This window comes from Geotrypetes seraphini, chromosome 2, assembly GCF_902459505.1.
Source record: "Geotrypetes seraphini chromosome 2, aGeoSer1.1, whole genome shotgun sequence".
NCBI lineage: Eukaryota > Metazoa > Chordata > Amphibia > Gymnophiona > Dermophiidae > Geotrypetes > Geotrypetes seraphini.
The window spans coordinates 339,595,172-339,617,537 of NC_047085.1; the positions used below are offsets into that span (position 1 = coordinate 339,595,172).

The following is a 22,366-nucleotide window of genomic DNA, read 5'->3' on the forward strand; positions in this document are numbered from 1 at the left end:
AGGCCATATAGTGCTTTAAAGCAGAAACAGGCGAACTCAAACTTTACACGTGCCTCCATCGGTAGCCAATGCAGCTGTCGGTAGTAAGGTGTCACGTGGTCAAACTTCCTCAGTCCATAAATCAGTTTGACCGCTACATTTTGTATTAGTTGTAATTGTCGCATATTCTTTTGGGAAATTGCTAAATAGGCGATGTTACAGTAATCAATTAATGTATAATTATTCCCCCCCACCAAATAATCAGAAAAAGTACATACTTACAGGAAACCCTCCATATATTCCCCGAATGAAATTCCAATTTTTGTGGAGGGGAAAATTACCCCTTTTAAAAAGCTGTGTGACAACAGCCCCGAAGCCCTTTAAATCCCTATGGACTTCAGGGCAGTTATCACAGCATGAGCCACTAGCACAATTTTGTAAAAGGGTGGGGGGCTAATTTGCTGATAGGTGCCTAACTTGGTAGGCGTCTACCACTTCGAGGTCTACTCTGAGGCGTGGCTAGGGGCAGATTCAGGGCAGATTTTGGGTGTGCTATGACTTAGGCATACTCAGTTAGACCAAGAAAACCCTGGTCTAAATGGGATTGCGCCTAAGATTTTAGTCCTACTGGCATCTAAGACCCACGATCCTATAAACAGCGCCTAGTAGATGATTGACAATTGTGCTCAAAAGCGTCTAGGAGTTAGATACCGTTTATAGAATCGGGCCCTTTGTGTTCATGCCATCTTGTATATAGAGCACTGTAATGGTTGTACTAGTGTCCATTTTATTATTGTTGTTGTAAATCTCCTGCACACAGGTATCAAGCTGCCACAAGTGTAATGGTCTCCATAGCAGAACTTGAGAGAGGTGGGCTGGCAGAGCTGTCCCCAGCCACAAGTTCAATTTATTAACTGAGCTTTAGCGCTATGTTAACTTTTACTATTCTCTTGTGAATGTTTAGGGATTGCATTAGGGTGTCATGGTTAAACACTGGTGTTAGTTCTTGGCAAATGTGTTCTGGCCAGGTTGGTTGGAAATCAAAGTTAAAAGTTACATGTTTCCACGTGTATTCATTTCTTGATATACTCCATCGTCAGTAATGCCATCTGGGCAGTTTCACAAATTCAGGTAAATGCTAATAGAAACATAGAATCATAATGGCAGATAAAGGACATATAGTCCATCAAGTCGGCCCATCTGCAGCATCCACTATCTCCTCCTCTCCCCATGCCTGTCCCATGTTTTTATGAATTCAGACGCAGTCTTTGTCTCCACCACCTACCTTTTCAGGGAGCCTATTCCATTCATCTATCACCCTTTCTTCAAAAAAGAATTTCCTTAGATTACTTCTGAGCCTATCACCTCTTAACTTCATCCTATGTCCTCTCATTCCAGACCTTCCTTTCAAATAAAAGAGATTTGTCTCATACTCATATATGCCATGCAGGTATTTAAATATCTCTATCATATTTATTTATTTTAAGAGAATTATATATCACTTATAAGCCTAAGTGGTTTACATTCAGGTACTCAAGCATTTATCCCTATCTATCCTGGTGGGCTCACACTCTAGCTAATGTACCTGGGGCAATGGGGGATTAAGTGACTTGCCCACAACCTCAAGGTGCTGGGCTCTAACTACTGTGCCACACACTCCCCTCTCCCCCCCCCCTCCTCCAAATTATGTATATTGAGATCTTTAAGTCTGTCCCCATACGCCTTATGATGAAGACCACCAGCCATTTTAGTAGTCTTCCTCTGGACCGATTCCATCCTGTTTATATCTTTTTGAAGGTGCGGTCTCCTGAATTGTACACAATATTCTTTTTTTTTTAAATCTTTATTAAATTTCCAAACTACCATTGTGCAAACAATTTCAATATACATAATATTACACGAGGTCTCATCAGAGTTTGTGTTCTGTGACAATACTAACCCTGCGGCAGATGCTTTTAAAATAGGATTCAAGTCATTAGGGAGGAAATACTATATATATAGTGCTTTTTTTCTGCATCAATTTTTTTAGGCACTGTATATAGAATTTCCTCCCTAATGACTTGAATCCTATAGCTTTCTTAAGGGCTGCTATGTATTGTACATCCAAGACAAAGAGCCTCAAGATATCTAACATTCGTAGACCTCAGTAGTGCAGGTTCATATGGGGATCAAACTTTCTCCCATATAGCACAACAGCACCTAAATCGTTATTGGTCCCGTTTTAATCTTCTTCTTTAGTTATACTGTAAATACACTTTAAATATTTTTTCTTAAATAATTTCAGTAGAAAAAGTACTTTCAGAGTAGAAAACCAATACTCATCTTAATCTACACGGAAAGGGGTTAATACTCTGACATAGAGCTATGTTTCACCCACACTAGGCTTTATCAAGGAAATCTCCCTTTATGTTAGCAGACTCATGTTCCCCACATTAGGGAGCTTAGGGCTGTATGGCTATATGGGGCTATATGGGGCAAAGTTTGATACCCACATGAGCCTGCACTACTGAGGTCTACGAATGATAAGATATTCTTGAGGCTCTTTGTCTTGGATGTATATGAATTTAAGCTAGTATTTTTTGATAAAATCTATAGCCTGAAGCTGCTATGTATTGTGACACCTAGCAACTGAACTATGTACGTAGTTTGTTATCGGTTGCTATGCATATGGCCTCCTAGAGAAGCATAGAAATGCCTGTTATCTGGCAAATGGACAAACATACACACACATACAGAAATATATAGGTACAGAAGCATACACATATATACTGTACATGCATACAGAGAGTTTGGTAATTATTCCAGGAGGTATTCGCTGCCTGTTTTCCCTATTAAGCACAACCGCCTGCTGCTGCACATCTGTCTCTGCTGGGATGGCTCTAAGAGGTTTAGACGTGTGTGTAATTTCTTTGATGTAAATTTTACTATGACACCCACCTCCTAATTCTATATAAAGCACTGAAAATTGTTCATGCAGATTTGGGCACATATCCAATTTGTAAGCATATTTTAATTGAATAATAAGCTAACTAAGGGCTAGATTCACGATCCGGGCAGGTCCGATGAATTCTCCAAAGCCCAATATGCAGATGGGGACAATCGGAGGAACGCCCCCATCTGCCTGCCTGCCCCCGACAGAGTTTTGGTTATGTTTTGTTTTTCTAAACTTTGGAGCCCGTGGTTTTAACCCGCTTTTAAGCCCGTGGGTTAAAACCACGGGCTTGCACTGCAGGGAAGGGTGGGAGAGTCGGGGCCGGCAGGCGATCGGAGCAGGAAGCGTTTCATCCCTCTACTCTAATGAGATCCTACAAACCCCCCTTTTCCTCTTTTCTTTTCTTTTTTTTTAAGCTATGTCGTTTGCAAACATGCTCCTTTGCCTGGAAGCAGTTCAGATCTGTCCTCCCAATGCACTTCTGCAAAACTGTTCCCTTTGCCTTGGTGCAGGCAGTGCTATTTGGAAGAAGACGGCTCTGCTTTTTGTTCATTTCTGCCCTGGATTTTGATTTTCAATGGCGCTGAACCGGGCAGAGATCAGGGCGGCAGAAGGCAGGGCAAACGGAAAGAGCTTCAGCGACTGGTCCTCAGCAGTCACTTGTTTGTGATCGGCCAGCCCAGTTGGTGTTGCAGGGTTTTGGTTTGTGAATCGGGTCCCTGCCTACTTTGCAAGCCATTGCCCTCATTTGCATGCGCGGATCGGAGAATGGTCGGTAGAGAGGTAAGTGAATCAGGCCGGAGGGAAATTTGGTCACTAAGGGGTTGCAAACCGATCGGTTCACGATTGGTTTGCTTTGTGAATCTAGCCCTAACACCAGTAATTGGTATTTAAACAAACAATTATTGGTGCTAATTAGAATCAATTAGAAATTATGTGCATAAATTTAAGGGCCTCTTCTATTAAACTGTGCTAGCAGTTTGTAGCACGGTGAGCCACGCTGAATGGCCCGCGCTGCTCCCAACGCTTATAGAGTTCTTTTGAGCATCGGGAGCAGCGCAGCTCTCTGTGCTAAAAACTGTTAACGCAGTTTGAAAGAAGAGGCCCTAAGTGTGAGATCTGTGCCTAAATTTTATGTGTGAGTCAGAATAGGGAGTGTGGAAATTGCGGGTCATGGGCACAGTGGCATAGCGAAGGTAGGAGGCGCCTGGAACAGTGACCCCCCCCCCCCTCTCTACCCCCCGCACATTCTGCACCAACTCCCCTCACCTGCATCCTCCTCTCCGTCCCTGCTCTTTCACCACACTCCTGCCCTCCCTTCACACACACAAACACACACCCGTACCTCTTAAAATCTTTGCCAACGCGAGCAGCTTCTCCAGCTTCTGCTCTCATTGGTTTTCCCTCTGGCATTATTTCCTCTATGAACCATAAATGATTTCAGAGGGAGCCAGGTCAGTGCAAGCAGCGGGCTAGAAGTAGTTGCTCGTGCTGGTGAAGATTTTAAATAGGTACTGAAGGGTGGGGAAGGGAGGGCATGACATGGGGGGGGGTAGAGAGGTACTAGTGCCCCCACCAAGATGGTGCCTGCGGCGGTCCATCCCCCCATGCCCCTCCTTTACTATGCCACTGATAAAAGACAGCATCGATGAGCATCTAGAAAGGAATAAACTGATGAAAACAAGCCAACATGGCTTCTGCAAGGGAAGATCATGTCAAACGAACTTATTACACTTCGAAGGAATTAACAAACAAATGGACAAAGGGGACCCCATAGACATCGTATATTTAGATTTCCAAAAAGCCTTCGACAAGGTACCCCACGAACGCCTACTATGGAAACTGAGGAACCATGGGGTGGAAGGGGAGGTGCATAGATGGATTAAAAATTGGTTGGTGGGTAGGAAGCAAAGGGTAGGAGTGAAGGGCCACTGGAGAAGGGTCATGAGTGGTGTTTCACAGGGGTCGGTACTTGGACCGCTGCTGTTCAATGTATTTATTAATGATCTAGAAACAGAGACGAAGTGCGAAGTTATAAAATTCACAGATGACACAAAACTTTTTAGTGGGGTAAGAGGACTGTGAAGATTTATAAAGGGACCTGAACAAACTGGGAGAGTGGGCGAATAAATGGCAGATGAACTTTAATGTAGAGAAATGTAAAGTCTTGCATATAGGGAACAGAAACCCGATGTACAGCTATACGATGGGAGGGCTGGTATTGGGTGAAAGTAGCCTAGAGAAGGACTTAGGGGTACTGGTGGACAAAACAATGAAGCCGTCGGCAGCCACAGTACGCAGCAACCTCTAAGAAGGCAAACAGAATACTAGGTATTATCAAGAAAGGTATTACAACCAGAACGAAGGAAGTTATCCTGCCGTTGTATCGGGCGATGGTGCGCCCACATCTGGAGTATTGCGTCCAATATTGGTCGCCATACCTTAAAAAGGATATGGCGATACTCGAGAGGGTACAGAAAAGAGCGACGAGATTGATAAAAGGTATGGAAAACCTTTCATATGCTGAAAGATTAGAGAAACTGGGGCTCTTTTCCCTGGAGAAGCGAAGGCTTAGAGGGGACATGATAGAGACTTACATGATCATGAAGGGCATAGAGAAAGTGGAGACCCTGAGATTATGGGCAGACAAAACAGGAAGGGTGAGAGTGTTGACCATAGAGATGGAGAACAAGGGAAACAGAGAGGTGGGTTTAGGTGGGAAGATGAGCAGCTCTGTTATAGACATATTCAATTTTAGATGGCAATGAGACATCCAGGCGGCAATGTCAGACAGGCAGGCTGAGACTCCAGTCTGTAACATAGTAACATAGTAGATGACGGCAGATAAAGACCCGAATGGTCCATCCAGTCTGCCCAACCTGATTCAATTTAAAAAAATTTTTTAATTTTTTTTAATTTTTCTTCTTAGCTATTTCTGGGCAAGAATCCAAAGCTTTACCCGGTACTGTGCTTGGGTTCCAACTGCCAAAATCTCTGTTAAGACTTACTCCAGCCCATCTACACCCCCCTCCAGCCATTGAAGCCCTCTCCTGCCCATCCTCCACCAAACAGCCATACACAGACACAGACCGTGCAAGTCTGTCCAGTAACTGGCCTAGTTCAATATTTAATATTATTTTCTGATTCTAAATCTTCTGTGTTCATCCCACGCTTCTTTGAACTCAGTCACAGTTTTACTCTCCACCACCTCTCTCGGGAGCGCATTCCAGGCATCCACTACCCTCTCCGTAAAGTAGAATTTCCTAACATTGCCCCTGAATCTACCACCCCTCAACCTCAAATTATGTCCTCTGGTTTTACCATTTTCCTTTCTCTGGAAAAGATTTTGTTCTACGGTAATAACCTTCAAGTATTTGAACGTCTGAATCATATCTCCCCTGTCTCTCTCGTCTGGGTTTCAGTAGATCTGGAAGCCGTCAGCATAGAGGTGATATTGGAAGCCATGGATAAATTTAAGAGTAGCTTAAAATGATTTCTTTTTAAATATGCCTACGATTAATTTATCCCATGCCTTTTTAATCCATTTTCATTTTTTAAAAATCATAAATATTTCCCTATCCTTTCCCTTTGTTTTTAACCTCTGGGGTTTTTTTTTGCTTTTTTTTAAGAATTGCAATATTTTCCCTTATCTCCTTTTTGTTTTACCCTTCCCCCCCAAGGTAGTCTGTTTTTGTACTATTTTTATTTATTTTAGATTTTATTGTACATCGCTTTGTAATTTTATGTTAAGCGTTTAATCAAATTTTAATAAACTATGAAACTATAAGAAAAGGATTGGTCCCAGAACAGAGCCTTAAGGTACACCAGTTGATAGTGGGAAGGCTGTGGAGGAGGAACCACTACTGTATACACTGAAGGTGCAATGGGAGAGAAAGGAAGAAAACCAGGAGAAGATAGAACAGTATCAAAGGCGGCAGACAGATCGAGAAGGATGAGGATAGAGTAGAGAGGCCTTTGGATCTGGCCAAGAACAGGTCATTGGAAACTTTAGTAAGTGCAGATTCTGTGGAAAGCAGTGGGAGAAAGCCTGACTGAAGCAGATCCAGAATATCATGGGATGAGTGGAAATCCAGGCAATGGCGGTGAGCAAGCACGTTCAAGTAACTTAGATAAGAAGAGGAGGAGGGAGATGGGGTGATAGTTGGAGTGATATATGGGGTCCAGTGAGGGTTTCTTGAGGAGAAGTAGGACAATTGTATGTTTGAAGGCATCGGGGACAGTTGCAGTAGAGAGCGATAGGTTGAGGATGTGACAGATAGGAGGGATGACAGAGGGCAAGATAGCACTGAGTAGGTGAGTGGGAATCGGATTGGAGCAGCAGATAGTGAGTTTGGAGGATGAGAGAAGACGTGTGGTTTTCTCCTCAGTGATCTCCAAGAAAGAGAAAAGGGTGGCAGGTGTTGAAGGGAGGTTAATAGAAGGGGCAGATGGAGGGAGGGAAGGGGGAAGCAGCCTGGTTGAGAACTCAAGGTGAATCTTCTGAATCTTATCATAGAAGAACTTTGCCATTGTCTAGGAAGAAATTGAAGGGGGATAGCGGCAAGGGTTCTTTGAATAGGGAGTTTAGCGTGGTAATTAGATGGCAAGGATTGGAGCTAAAAGAAGTGGTTAAGTGGATATAGTATTCTTGTTTGGCTAGTGAGATGACAGATTGGAATGATGTCAGCATGAATTTGAAGTGTATGAAATTGGTGCGCACACAGGATTTAAGCCAGAGACGTTCAGCGTAATGGGCACATAAGCACAGGTAGTGTGCAGGGAGTGAGTCAGAGTTGGAGTTTGGCACACCTGACAGGACGTGAGATTGGAGGAGCATGGTTATCTAGAGCAGGGGAGAGAATGGTATTATAAGAGAGGATGGCTTCATTGACGGTCTTGCATGAAATAATAGTTGAGGAGAGGGATGAGACAGCAGTGGAGAGGACTCTGGAGTCAATAGCCTGAAAGTTCCTGAATGTGTTGGTGGCAATTGGTTGGATCTGGGGGGTGACATGTCAAAACTGCACTGAACAAAACTGCACCAACAATCCCGCTCTGACTTATGCGCTCCGCCTTAAAACACTTCTTGTTAGTGCTTTGAGGGGGGGAACATCTCACTAAACTTATAAGTGTTTGTGCTTCCGTTGGGGTGGGTGGGTGAGAAAATCCCTCTCCCCTGCACTGAAAACTGCCGAATACCCCAAAAATGAAGGAAAACGGCAGTTTCCACTGCAATGGGGGAGGGGGTTTCTCCTCCAGGGGTCCCTCCCCCACCCCCTACCCCCAATGGGAGGAGGAAGAGCATTGAGATGGTAGCGTGCTCGACTTCAAAAGTCGATGGGACAAACAGGTGGGGGCGCTACAGAGTTATGCATAAAAGATGGGTACTCCAGGGAGGGAGGATTCTTGAGTGGGCAGACTTGTTGGGCCGCCGGCCCTCTTCTGCCATCATACTCTATGGTGGTGGGAGAAGGGGTTGAAATCTGCAAGAGGATGAGATTAGTAGCCCTACACCTCCTCCTTGACCAACCAGGCGAGGTGTGTGGAAGAAAAGGTAGCCTCCATGACACAGGGCAGCAGCTGAGGTACAGTCATCTGGGCAGATCCAGAGCAAGTTGGAGAGCTCGAGAGATGAAGAGATCATGTATGTAGGCAAACAATGTAACATACTAATCAGGCAAAATTGTGATATATATTTTACCACCATCTCATGGACCCCTGATGAAGGCGTGTTGATCGAAACACGAACCACGCCAGGTCCCTTTACCTGATTAAGGTGGTCAACTTGTGCGCAGCAAATTGTTTCTTGTAAATAAACACTGCCTGCATCTTGTACAGTTGTCTGCAGGTTTCTTCTCTTTTGTTTTGGATTCACCTATCCATTGGATTCCAGAAACTTCACTTTTCTCTGTTTTTAAAGCTTTTACATTAATGTAGTTACCACAGGAGTCATGGCAGATGCATGAAACAGCCTCCCAGTGGAGGTGGTAAAGAAAAGGAAACTGTCTTTAGCCAAGAAAGCATGAAACAAGCACAGATAATTTATGAGGGCAAGAAAATAATTGTAGGGCTGAGCATTTAGGGCAAGAATGCAGGAGTTCAGACTTTGAGTGCCACAAACAGGCCAGATTTTCAAGATATGCCTCATGAAAGTGAATGAGATAGATCTATATAACATGGAGACAGATACCTATGCGCATCTAGCTTATGGATTAATTAGGAATATCCTGAAAACCTGGCTAAAGCCAATAATAATTTTTTTTTTTAACCTGACTAAGGCCTGAATTCCTATATCCCTGTTGTTCAAAGTTGTTAAATCGCAAGAAGACTGTGAAAAATTGCAAGGGGACCTGGTGAGACTGGGAGAATGGGCATCAAAATAGCAGACAACATTTAATGTGAGCAAGTGCAAAGTGATGCATGTGGGAAAGAGGAACCCAAACTATAGCTGTATGTTAGGAGTCACTGCCCAGGAAAAGGCTCTAGGAGTCATTGTTGAGGATACGTTGAAACCCTCAGCTCAATGTGCGGCAGTGGCTAAGAAAGCAAATAGAATGTTAGGAATTATCAGGAAAGGGATGGAAAACAAAGATGAAAATGTTATAATGCCCTTGTATTGCTCTATGATACAGCCGCAACTTGAATACTGTGTGCAATTTTGATCGCCGTTTCTCCAAAAAAGATATTTAGAAAAGGCACAGAGTACAATGAAAATGATAAAAGGGATAGGATGACTTCCCTATGAGGAAAGGCTAAAGCGGCTAGGGCTCTTCGTGTGGGGAGCTTCCCTTGCTACACCACTCTTGGCACCTTCTTTGACATAGAGGGAAAATTCCTGCCGTGAAGTCAAAGAGCTTGGTGGGCTGAGGAGCTCGAGTAAAAGGTATACCGAATATCGTCGATGCACCTCAAGCACGAAAAAGGCTTGAAGTGGCCCAAAGGCCAAAAAAGTCAAAATTTTTCAAATTTGGCCAAACTAGTGAAAAAATAGGAAAAGAACAATGATGAAGAAAATTGGGGGGGGGGGGGGGAAATACCAGGAAGGCACAAAAATATTGAACGTTTGATGCGCTGAGGAGACTGAAGAACACAGCTTCTCAGCTCTGGAAAACTAAAGACTGATTGTCCTGTGCTGTGTCGTTGGGTGGGAAGGCATGTTTATGTGCATGGTGGGGGTATTGCCTCAAAGATTTAAAGTGATAGTACACTTGGCAGTGTCCTCACTGGGCTCTGTGGATGACGTCACCCAGATGTGAGAATATATGCCTGCTATCCTCGGAGAACACCTTCTACAGGCAAGTATTTTCATTAAATAGGCTCCTAGTTGAAGCCTATTCTATACAGGAAAGTAGGCACTTTATAGGATACTAGTGCAACAGGACAAAACCATGTATTTGTTTAAGTCATGATCACTTGTATCAGCTAAAGAGCTGGTGTAAATGCTCATGCCTAGCTTGCTAAAAATCACACACAATGATAGTATTCTATAGTTTGTATGTAACAGTGTGTTCTGCCTAGACTCTACCCACATGTGCACAATCACACGTACATGCTATGTTCTAAAATAGTGCAGAGCCAGAATGTTGACATCCTCCTTATAGAATTGTCCTCCACATTATACTGATAGATGTTGTACAGTCTTTCTTCTATCATGTTCCCTGTTTCTATATTTTCCATCACAGGCCGTATACATATTTTCATCCAGTACATGTCTTGTTTCATACTGAGTCCAAAGATCTCATACATTGTCTAAAATTTGTTCTCAAAACTATTTTGTCTCCAAGTTTCAAAGTTTATTTTACATTTGATATACCGCATTGGCAGAACATCTATGCAGTTTACATCTAAAATTACTCAAAATTAAAACTGAATAAAAATAGAGAAATAGAACTACAATATCAACAGTAAAGTAAGTTAAAAAGCTTAAATTAAATTAAAAATTAATTTTGTGTGCCTAAATTTCAGATTGATCCTTGCAAGGCCGGCACTGGTCGAAGTCATTGATCTATCAATTGAAAGCTTCAGTGGAGTTCTCTCTTACTCATTTGTGTTCCTACCGAGTTCTATGAATAATCTTCTGTGATTGACCTGTTTGTATAACAGGTAAAATCCTGCATGAGGAGCACATTGAACTGCTGACTGAAGAGTACAAGCAATTGAAAAAGGAAGTGGATGGAAAGGAACTTGTGAAGGGAACACTGCACTTCACAGGTTAGTTGCAAAAGGAACTCTGACCCCTTGCTTAATATTTTACCTGGTCTACTGAAAAATCACTCATGGTCTCTGCCTGTGTTCAGCTCCGATGCTTTTCAGTTGTAAAGTCTTGTCTTTTAAAGCGGCATCTCTTCCTCAGGGGCTGAAACAGAAAGCCACATGAGGAGGATGTTGGTTTCTGTTGTGAGCATGCAGAAAGCTAAGTCAATGCAAACTTTATGCATGCAGAACATGTGGGCAAATTGGGGAGACACTGTTGGATACATGTACATGAAGGTTTCACGGTAAGCACAGCTTCTTGTACATCTGATACAACACAAAAGTGTCTGCACACATCAGGTGATGAATAAGGGAATCTCGCAATAGGTTATAACCATCTATATATACTTTACCCCCCAAATTCTATTAATGATGCTTTGAGTTGCATGCACCCAATTTACAAGCACTACTTAATTGAATAATAAGCCAATTAACACTGACTGGCTTCTTAACAAGCAATTATTAGCATTCATTCTTTTTCATTTAAATTTATGTATGTACATTTAGGTACGGGATCTGTGCCTAAAATTTTCATGCAGTGGCAAAAAGGGGGGAGAGGAGGAACGGAAATGGGAGGGTCATGGGCAGATTGGAGGTTTTCCTCAAAGTTACGCACATAATTATAAAATAAGGGGTATCTGTACCTAATTTTAGGCACATTTCTGCTGGTGTAAATAGTTACACCTGAAATTAGGCATGGCTCCCGTGCATAAGCACTGTTCTATAAAGTGTGCCTAGCTTTAGGCACCATTTATAGAATAGCACTTAGGCTGGGGTTTTTTGGTGCAATATATAGAATTCAGTCCTATGTGTACGCTCCCCTTGCAAATACACACTATGCAAGAAATGTTTACAAAATAGCACTTAGGTAGGAAATTGGTGAATTATTATTATTATTTTTTATATTGTCAGTTTGTAACTACCATATTTACCAAAAAATAAGACCTAACTGGAAAATAAGCCCTAGCATGATTTTTCAAGATGCTCGTAATATAAGCCCTACTCCAAAAATAAGCCCCAGTTAAGATCGTCAACCAGGCGGACGCATTTAGTACATCCTTTGCAACACATGACAGATGTATTGAATTATAAAATAATAATTAACTAAATATAAATAAATAAATATTGACATTACAGTTTTCACCAGATATACTGTATATATGTAACTTCCCAAGTATATATTGACCAGTATTCTTATTGTATCGTTGTAATATGTAGTCATATTTTATCGAGGTTTTCTTGTTATTAGACATAAAATTATATTTTTGTATATTTTTAATTGTACATATATATTTGGGAAGTTGTACATATGGTATACAGTATATCTGGGAAAAACTGTAATACTTAAAACAAATGATAATATAAATTATAATTAAGTACCAATATTTGTAAATATCCAAGCGGGCGCCTTTGGATGAGAGGTAAACACTATATAAACAAATAAACGAGACTTATTGCTGAATATCCCCAGAAGAATTCAAAGCATCACAACAAAGGCTGGATGGTTTCCTTCAGCGATATGAACTGTCTCTAAGAAGATCAACAACACTGTTCAAGCTGGAAGATACTGAAGTTATTAAATGTGCACTTGTATTGAAGTCCTTTGTTGATGGCATCGACTTTTCTAAATACCAACTCTCCAACATGATTGCTATGAATGAAACTGCAGTGTTTATGGGCCAAGGAACTCAAACGACAATTGATCAGAGAGGTGCCTTGTCAATGTACATTCCATCCGCTGGTTAAGAAAGTGCACATGTTAGCTGTATTTTGGCAATTTGTCTGAATGGAAAGAAAGCCCCACCTCTAATCATCATTAAGGGCAAGAAAGATAAAATTGAATGTGTGTCAGGCATTTATGTTCTTCAAACCGAAAAAGCCTGGTGCACACAAGCAGTTATAAGGAAGTTTTGTGAGGCGGCCAAAAAGGTCTGCTAGTCTGATTCAGCCACCACTCATCGTGCTAAAGACATTTTATTTATTTATTTAAAAAACTTTGTATACCACCTGGAGTCACAGCGGATTCCATATAAATATACATAATGCAAAAACAAATAACAATACAACTTACTCTGGAATACAATATCAAAACACATAAGAAATGCAACCTACAATTAGAGCAATTTGAAAATTATAATAGGAGATTGAATCTTCGTATTCTGAATTTCCCAATTTCACCTGGTATTCCGCCTATTGATTTCTTCAAAAGATATTTGATTGAGAACTTGGGAATTTCTTCTGACAATATTCCTCCTTTAATAAGATTTACTATTTGCCAAATAAAAAGATTCCTCAAAAGAATATGGAGAAAAATAATGGACAAGAGGAACAGATTGATTTTGCTAATGTTACTGCTCTTTTAGAACAAACTTTGAATCCAGATACTGAGAGAACTACTCTTCTAATATCTTTTGTTTTTGAGCAAGATTTAAATATGATCTTAAGATTATATTTTAAAAATTCTCAAAAATTATTTGGAGCACAACATATCTGGATTTATCCAGATGTTTCCAAAGTGACTCAAGAGCGAAGGAAAGATTTTCTTTCCTTACGTCAAGAAACTCTTAAATTGGGTGCTACATTCCTATTAGCTTATCCCTGTAAATGTTTGGTAAGGTACTTGGGAACCAAATATGTTTTTTTTTCTTCAGACCATTTAAAGGAGTTCCTAAGAGTTAAAAAGATTACCAAGGATTGATGTAGAATGGAATATAATTAGAAGGTAGCCGTGCCTCACTAAGCCTTTTCCTTTGAAATTAATTCTTTAATTTATGTCTCCAATATTATTTGATTATCACACCCCTTTTTATTGTGGTCTAAGGAAGGGATAAAATGTTTTATTCAAATCTGATATATTGTTTTGGTGAAATTTGTTTCTTTCTCTGTATAGCACGGAACAAAATTACTCTTGTGAATTGTAGTTAAAACTTAAATAAAGAATTTAAAAAAAGAAATACAACCTACAAATTTTTCAATAACATATAAGATTAATTTCCTTACAAAGAGAAGAATAGATCAAATAATGATTCCTGCAGGAATAACTACCTATCTCCAGACTTTTGATACTGCAATAAATAAGCTATTCAAGGATCATTTGCACATAGAAATCAATGACTACACTGAAAATCGAATGGTGGGAAATTGGCACGGAAACTTTGTGAAGCCTATTTATTCAATTTTCTATACCATTCTCCCAGGGGAGCTCAAAATGGTTTACATGAATTTATTCAGGTACATAAGCATTTTTCCCTGTCTGTCCTGGTGGGCTCACAATCTACCTAATGTACCTGAGGCAATTGAGGGATTAAGTGACTTGTCCAGGAACAGTGTGGGTTTGAACCCACAACCCACAACCTGCTTCTTTAAAAGTAATAGATACTAGGAGATCTACTATTTTTTCAGTTATAGCACCCCAGATCTGGAACAACTTACCAATTTACTTACATGGTGAATCCTCACTAGAAAAATTTAAAAGCTCTTTAAAAAGTTACTTGTATAGGAATGCATTTGAGACATAGATAGCATAATTCTTACGTATAGGTCGTAATCTCCTTTACTTCTTCTCCAGGTTTAGCCATGCTTTCAAGATTAATTTTTACTACCCTCCAGTTGTCTATTTTCTTTAAAGATTGTAGTTCACCCTCCTTTCCTTTTGTACTGGTAATTATTTGTACGTATACATTGTATGTTTATTTGTATAAAGTTGTTTTAATGTTTGTTTCCTAATTTTAAACTGTCATACGCATTGAAGTATTTGACATTGCGTGTACAACAAATTTTTAATAAACTTGAAACTTTAACCACTGCACCACACTTTCCCCCTAGCCTGCAAGAGGTCGTGACTTGGGTGAAGAATTCATGGGATAAAATCATTGACAGCTGTGTTGCCAATGCACTACGAGCAGGCTACATGGACAAGAAGTGTTTCTTTAAGGAGAGCTATATTGCTGGACATGAGAGATTTGGGCCAATGGTTCTACAGGAAATGGAGTCACAAGAAATTCAGGCCGGAATGTGGGGTTTGGAGAGTTATGACTGTATTTGAATAAATGTAGATTTTTGTACATGAATAAATGTACATGGTTGTACATGAAAAAATAAGACACCCCCTGAAATAAGCCCTAATGTGTCTTTTGGAGCAAAAATTAATATAAGACCTGGTCTTATTTTCAGGTAAATACGGTAGATCAATTGACTAATTTTAACCATCCTATGACTACTACTGACTCTATTATCCCTTCTGCTTTTGACTTATGGGAAGAGCTCAAAAAGAAATTAGACGTTTACAGATCATTCAAAATACCTCAATTAAACTCATAATGAATGCAAGGAAATTTGATCACGTCACTCCTCTTCTTAAGAAAGCACACTGGCTTCCAGTAGCGCATCAAATTCAATATAAACTAAATCTACTTACTTTCAAATCCCTGTTATATAAAACCCCAGCTTTCATCTACAAGTTACTGATCCCTTATACCCCAATCAGATCACTGAGATCTATTGACCAACATCTATTAGTTACACCCTCACTTAAAGTTATTAATACACGACGGCACTCTATCTTCTCTGTTACAGCTCCTCAAACTTGGAACTCCCTTCCTATTTATCTCAGAGAAGAAAAGAACTTAGATAAATTTAAAAGTAAACTTAAGAGCTTTCTTTTAAAGACGCTTATGATATTTAGGAGTCCCAGCCTATTTTTGCTTATTTTAATAAGGCTACTTCTTTTATTTCCCTCCTATTGTTTTTTACCATAATCGTCCTTCTTTCTATCATTATTATTGTATTTCATTACCCTGCCTTTCCCTTTGTTTTCCTTTTTTGTTTATTCTGTTCGTCGTTAATTTAATATGTTTTGTTTAGTGTCCATCTGTCTTTTATCACCCCTGTATTATCAGTAAATTGAATGATTTGTTCATTGCTTAGATATTTGAGTAAGCGATTAATCAAATACTTAATAAACTTGAAACTTGACTTACGACCGTAATTGGTTCCGACTGACAGGTCGGCCTATGTTAGACTAAGGTAAGAATACTGATTAGACTGGGTAATGATATTGTAATCATCTTAAAGTAATAATTTATCAACATTTTCTTACTTTCTAAGTCAAGCACAGCACAATCCCTTTGTGGTGAACATTCGTTGTGGCGCCTCCTCCTCTTTATATTATTACTGCTGCATAGTGAGACTTGGGAGTGTGGGAGATTAGGGCTGCTAACAGCTGGCAGGGGAAATTGTAGTAAACGCGTCGTAAAGTTGAACAGTCGTAAATTGAATAGGTCGTAAGTCGACGAGTACCTGTACTTCAAAATTAAAATTCAGATAATAAGAGACCAACTTTTTTGTTCAAATTCTTATTATGCCTCATCTTCTAATTTGCAGGATGATATTCAAACTGATAGAATTTGGACCCATTTTAACGAGATTCAATTTTGTGATTTGAAACAGCTTTTTCTAAAATATGCCAAAGCTTATTGTTGTTTAGATGCCCGTCCCCTTTATTAGGATGTTTGACCAATGGCTTAATAACCATTTAACATCTGGTATTTTTCCTAAATCAGAGGGTGCGATTGTCTTGACATATATTCCTAAGAATGTAAAACATAGCCTGTCTGATGTAAGCAATTATCGACCGATTGCATCAATTCCATTGTTTGTTAAAATAATGGAGGGTTATATCACTGAACAATTTGATTGTTACCTCCAATGCTTTAACGTCCTTCATTCTTCACAATATGCTGCTTTTATGTTATAACTCCAGCCTACAGTAAAACCTTGGTTTGCAAGCATAATTCGTTCCAGAAGCATGCTTGTAATCCAAAGCACTCTTATATCAAAGCAAATTTCCCCATAAGAAATAATGGAAACTCAGACTATTCGTTCCACAACCCAGAAACTTTAATACAAAATACGTACTTTAATACGTACTTGTATTGCAAGACCTCGCTCATTTAGAACAGTCACCATACTCCTGCAGCATTAGAGAGAGAAGAACCATCGGCTCAGTTGTGATGTGTGTATACTGTATGTACTTATATTGCAAGACATTGCTTGTATATCAAGTTAAAATGTAATCAAATGTTTTGCTTGTCTTGCAAAACACTTGCAAACCAAGTTACTTGCAATCCAAGGTTTTCCTGTATTTATAAGGCACCCATATCTTTTTGTCATTCCCCCCTATAGACCCCTTCACTGTCTGCCTTATCATTGCCTCTGTTCTTCCCTAACTGAGCAGCATATATTCAGTAGATTCACCCTTTTTGCCATATTTGTCTGTCATAATTAGATTGTAAGCTCTTCTCTTGCATGTTTAATGTAGTGTTATATGTATCTGGAAATGATAAATAGCAGTAGTACTGAGACCGTCATGTCTGCATTGATTCCTTATGGCAGTGGTAGGCAATTCCGGTCCTCGAGAGCCGGAGCCAGGTCAAGTTTTCAGGATATCCACAATGAATATGCATGAGATAGATTTGCATCTCAAGGAGGCAGTGCATGCAAATCCATCTCATACATATTCATTGTGGATATCCTGAAAACCTGACCTGGCTCCGGCTCTCGAGGACCGGAATTGCCTACCCCTGGCTTATGGCAAGGAGCTATTATGTAAGGGTCATTGTTCCATTGTCATTCAGTTTGACCTAAGTAGTTTGTTTGATTTGGCTGATTTTGATCGGATGATGGCCATTCTCAGCCATTTTGGGATTCATGGCTCTGTAATATCCTGGTTTCAGGGTTTTTTTTTAAACCCCACTCAGTCCTCTCTTTCTCACCTTGTTCACCTCTCCCTATTCCTGTGAAACTGTTATTGGAATACTTTCATGTTTCACTTCTATATACTGATGTTGGTCAACATTTTCTTATTTTTGATCTGAAGAAGGGCTATCTTTGAAAGCTAATCAAAAAAATGCATTAAGTTAGTCACTCTAGATCAAGGATAGGCAATTCTGGTCCTCGAGAGCCACAGGCAGGTCAGGTTTTCAGGATATCCACAATGAATATGTATGAGATGGATTTGCATGCACTGCCTCCTTGAGATATGCCCTTAGGTGCCTCCGTAGATGTGATCATGGTGCTGTTTTTGGAGGCACTAGCGGGCATCTACATTTTTAAAATAATTACTTTTTAATTGTTTTTAAATGATGCCAGTGCCGATTAAAAACAATTAAACCATTTAAGTTACAACACTGTTATTAGAATCAGGCCCTAAGGGGGAAATTTTGAATAGGACACCCAGTCTCAGCAGCTGCCTATGCGGATTTTGAGAATCACACAAGGGTGTCCTATATAGAATCACTTCTCTGACTAACCATCCCGATTCTCTAACTGGCGTCCATGTCACAGGTGCCGATTAAAGAATCGCCTTGCCGCTGAGCTGATTGTTGCAAGGGAATCTCCCTGAGATGATCAGTGTAGCAGCTGCAGAGAGCCTGTCTTCCCCCAAGAAGTTGGCCGGCAGGAGGGATACCCACTTCCTCCTGCTGGAATGCCCGAAGTCCCCCTCCAAATGTCTGCGGCAGGAGGAGTGCCCAATTCCTCCTGCCACCACCGAGGCATTCCTGGACAGGAGGGATGCCCACTCCCTCTTGCCACCACCCCCTAAGACATCCTCAGGCAGGAGGAATGCCAAACCCCCCACCCCAAATTCCTCTGAATGCCCCCAAGATCCCCCTGCCACCCTCCCCCCCCAACAATCCTATACCTTTCTCTGATGGCCATCAAGAGAAATGCCTACTCCCTACTGCCGGCAGGTCTGCCTCCACAGAATGGAAGGCCTTCCCCTTCCAGGTGCATCCTGGGATGCACCAGGGAGGAGCCTAAGGTCCTGATTGGCCCAGGTGCCTAAGGCCCCTCCCAGACACCTGGGCCAATCAGAGTCATAGGCCTCTCTCCCAGTGCATTCTGGAATGCACTGGGAGTGGCCTAAGATTCTGATTGGCCAGATCTCATAGGCCCCCCCTATGGTTGTTGAGCAGGGCCTTTGAACCCCCTCTTTCCATAACCATTTGCAAAGTACCTTCCTGTTTCCAAAACCTGCATCCCCCATGAACCCCTTTCTTTGCCTAAAAAGCATCTTCCCCAAGCTGAGCAATGCCAGATGCTGAGTGAGAGAATGGCAAGCCCTTGTCTTCTAGATTCAGCTATGAAGCTTTCTGGGTATGGTGGACCTCTGCAAAGCCTTGTAATGTAGATATGGGCAGCACAGAGAGGGAATGGTGCATATCCCTGAACTTCTGGAAAATGGAGGCCTTTTATTTCTCTCTATTTCAAGGTGTTCTCTTCCTGCAGGAGGTTCCCTGGATGAGCAACGTTTTGGATTTCCTTCATTCTCTGGAATTGCACGCCTGACCTTTTTAGTGGACCTTTTTGGAGACCTCAGTGTTACCTCTGCCATTAGGGAGGAGCAGAAAGAGAAGAATTACTCCAAATTGACTGTACATTTTGAAACAAAAAACAAGAGGTTAGTAATGTCACTGAGGATGAGAGACAGAGCAACACTAAAGAGAGCCCACTGTCCTTTTAAAGAGCATTTAAACTCTGCCTGCTGGTTAGTTATATGCTTCCTAATTCAATATACCTGTGCACACAATTTGATGCTTACTGCACAAAGGTGTGCACGTAAGTTACAGAATAGTGCCAGTTTAACTTGTAAGTTAATTATTAAATTAGCTGCCAATTGACATTAGCAACCAATAAGTGGATGTAATTGGCACTATTTTACAGTTATGTGCGTAACTGCCCTTAGTTGGTATGCTACAAATTGAGTGAGCAAAATCATTCTGGTGCACAGGGCCTACGAGTTCTGATAATTGGGTTGACTTCCCCTAACCTTGAACTATGCAGGAGGCATCATCAACAATGTCTTCAGCTCCGCTTTCTTCCTCAATGGACTGTGTTGCCTCTTTTACAAAGCCATGCTAGCGGCCACAAAACCCATAGAGATTTCAAGGGCTTCGAGGCTGTTGCTGTGCAGCTTCGTAAAAGAGGCAGTGAGTAAATGCCCCCATGCAGGGACAGGTGGGAGTGATCAGGTCTGCTTTATTCCAGATGCGAGTGCTTAGTAAATTAAAACTGATGCTGCCATATTGTGATTTTAGAATTGTTCTTCAGACTGCAATCAGTCAAAAATCAGACTATTTCTATGCGTTGTATCTGGGGATAACAGTTGCCAGATGTAAAGCTTTGCAAGTTGTTAAAAAAGCAGCAACTACTGCAGCAACTCGGTTTATCTGTGGAAGGGGCAGATTTGAACATATCACACCTTTATTGAAACAGCTTCATTGGCTGCCGGTGAAATATCGTATTGTTTATAAAATTCTTCTGCTGATCTTTAATATCCCCTGGTATCTGACTCAGGTGCTGAAAGTATATCAACCAGGTCAGAGGTGACACTGCAGGTGGTTAGTGAAGGGTTAATAAACGTTGTCACCAACCGGCTCAGGACAATGGGCCCTGAGCGGCTGGGACACGGGAGTTGTGCTCTTGTGAGCCCCGGTGAGCTGCACAAGGAAAATAATAGCGGAAGAAAAATACTGCCACACCAGGTAAGGGTAGTTACTTAAATCAAACTCAGAATTTATTCTTGCACTGGTATTAAACATTAACCTTGTCAGGATATTCCTGCGTTTAGCAAATAGTCCCAAACAGTAAAAAGAAAAAAAAACAAAACACAAAACAGCAAACTGTCCCAAAATGGAAATATTCAAAAGTTCAAGTCTTTCCAAAACTCAGGCTATTGGCTTCAGCCCATACTTATTTCCCAGCAATGAAAACCAAAATATTCAAAATACAAACATTCCAAACACCAACAGTCTTTAAACTTGACTATTTCAGCACTAGTCAGAGCAACGGCTGTGACTTACCCAGCTGCTAGAATACTGGGCAGGTAGTGCGCTTCACGTGTTGATAAACTGCCAAACAGGCCCACAATCCCACCACAAAATACGTGAGGCGAACCCCCACTACCTGGGCTGGTAACAGTCCTTTCTCATGTAAGAGAAACACACAAAAAAAACCTTTCACAAAAGTCTTTTCAATCTTCTGGAGCTCTTGGATTCTAAAGCTCCTACAAGGCATAACATACCCTTGGAAGTCCTTCATACAATAATAATAATAATAATAATAACTTTATTCTTATATACCGCCAACAATCTTGCGACTTCTAGGCGGTTTACAGCAAAGAATATTGCAATGTACATCTGATAGTAACAGCATTAATGATAATAACAACAGTTATGTATTGCAGGGTCGTGAAGTACCTTGCGGTTTGCACAGGGTTGGAAGTTAGTGATTGGGGTTATCAGTTTACAAGAACAGATTTGGGGAGTGATTACGAGGGGGGTTATTGTCCTTGTTCGTTGCCTAGGTATTTTGTGAACAGGTATGTTTTCAGGTGTTTCCTGAATTCTCCATAGTTGTTTGTGTGTGTAATTAGTTTATCTATACAATAAGGTCACAGCTACTCACTTTTATTCCCCGAGCGGCTTGCCTTTCATGAAGCAAACTTCCATTGGCAGAATCTCACTCACTGGAGCAGCAGATGAATCCGGGTCAAGTTCCATGGCCTGAGGTTCTTCATTCTCCTTCAAAGCAGATTCTTCTCCGGCTTCCATCAGCTCCATAGATTCCAGTGGAGAACTGCCATCAGTATCTCCCAGCCCTGAGCTCTCCTCCTTGTCCTGTGCCTCTCCTCCTTTTAACTGACTTCCCAGGAGCTTTCCTCTCTGGGCAACTAGTTTGCAGCCCCGCCCCCAACCCTCAGGTGGGAAGTGTTTCCTATCAGCAACCCTGGGCCTGAGAGGGGGATGGGCGCTCTGCACTCGTGCTCTCTGACTCCCTCTAGAGAGCAAGGGAGAAATAGCATCAGGAGAATCAAAAAAAGGTTTATCAGTAACACTGGGGGAAGGGTTGACCTTTAAACAGGGCTCTGCACTAGGGACACACCTAGCAGGCATAGGCTGCGTACCACAACGTACATTATGCAAAAATGAAGGCTTCAGTAATTTCAGTGGCAGGGCTGCTACTATGGACTAATCTGACACGGTCACTTAGGATGCTCTCTGATATTCAGAGATTTAAAAAGGTGTTAAAGATGACATTATTTGTAGAGGCATTTTTTTGATAGTCATTCATTCTTAATAATATTATTGGAGAGTTTTTAATATTTATTAACATTTATTGTATTGTTATAAACTATGTAGG

General features: G+C 41.0%; 1 protein-coding gene across 4 annotated transcripts in view; it reads left to right on the plus strand.

Annotated features, from left to right (window-relative positions):
* The window catches only part of BLVRA (biliverdin reductase A), a 52,416-nt gene that overhangs the window by 26,115 nt on the left and 3,935 nt on the right, over positions 1-22,366 (plus strand). For all 4 annotated transcript variants that reach the window (XM_033930295.1, XM_033930294.1, XM_033930296.1 and 1 more), the window contains 2 exons: positions 11,015-11,122; positions 19,454-19,625. In XM_033930295.1, the coding sequence (XP_033786186.1) occupies positions 11,015-11,122; positions 19,454-19,625 (280 nt within the window). The remainder of the gene's footprint in view (positions 1-11,014; positions 11,123-19,453; positions 19,626-22,366) is intronic.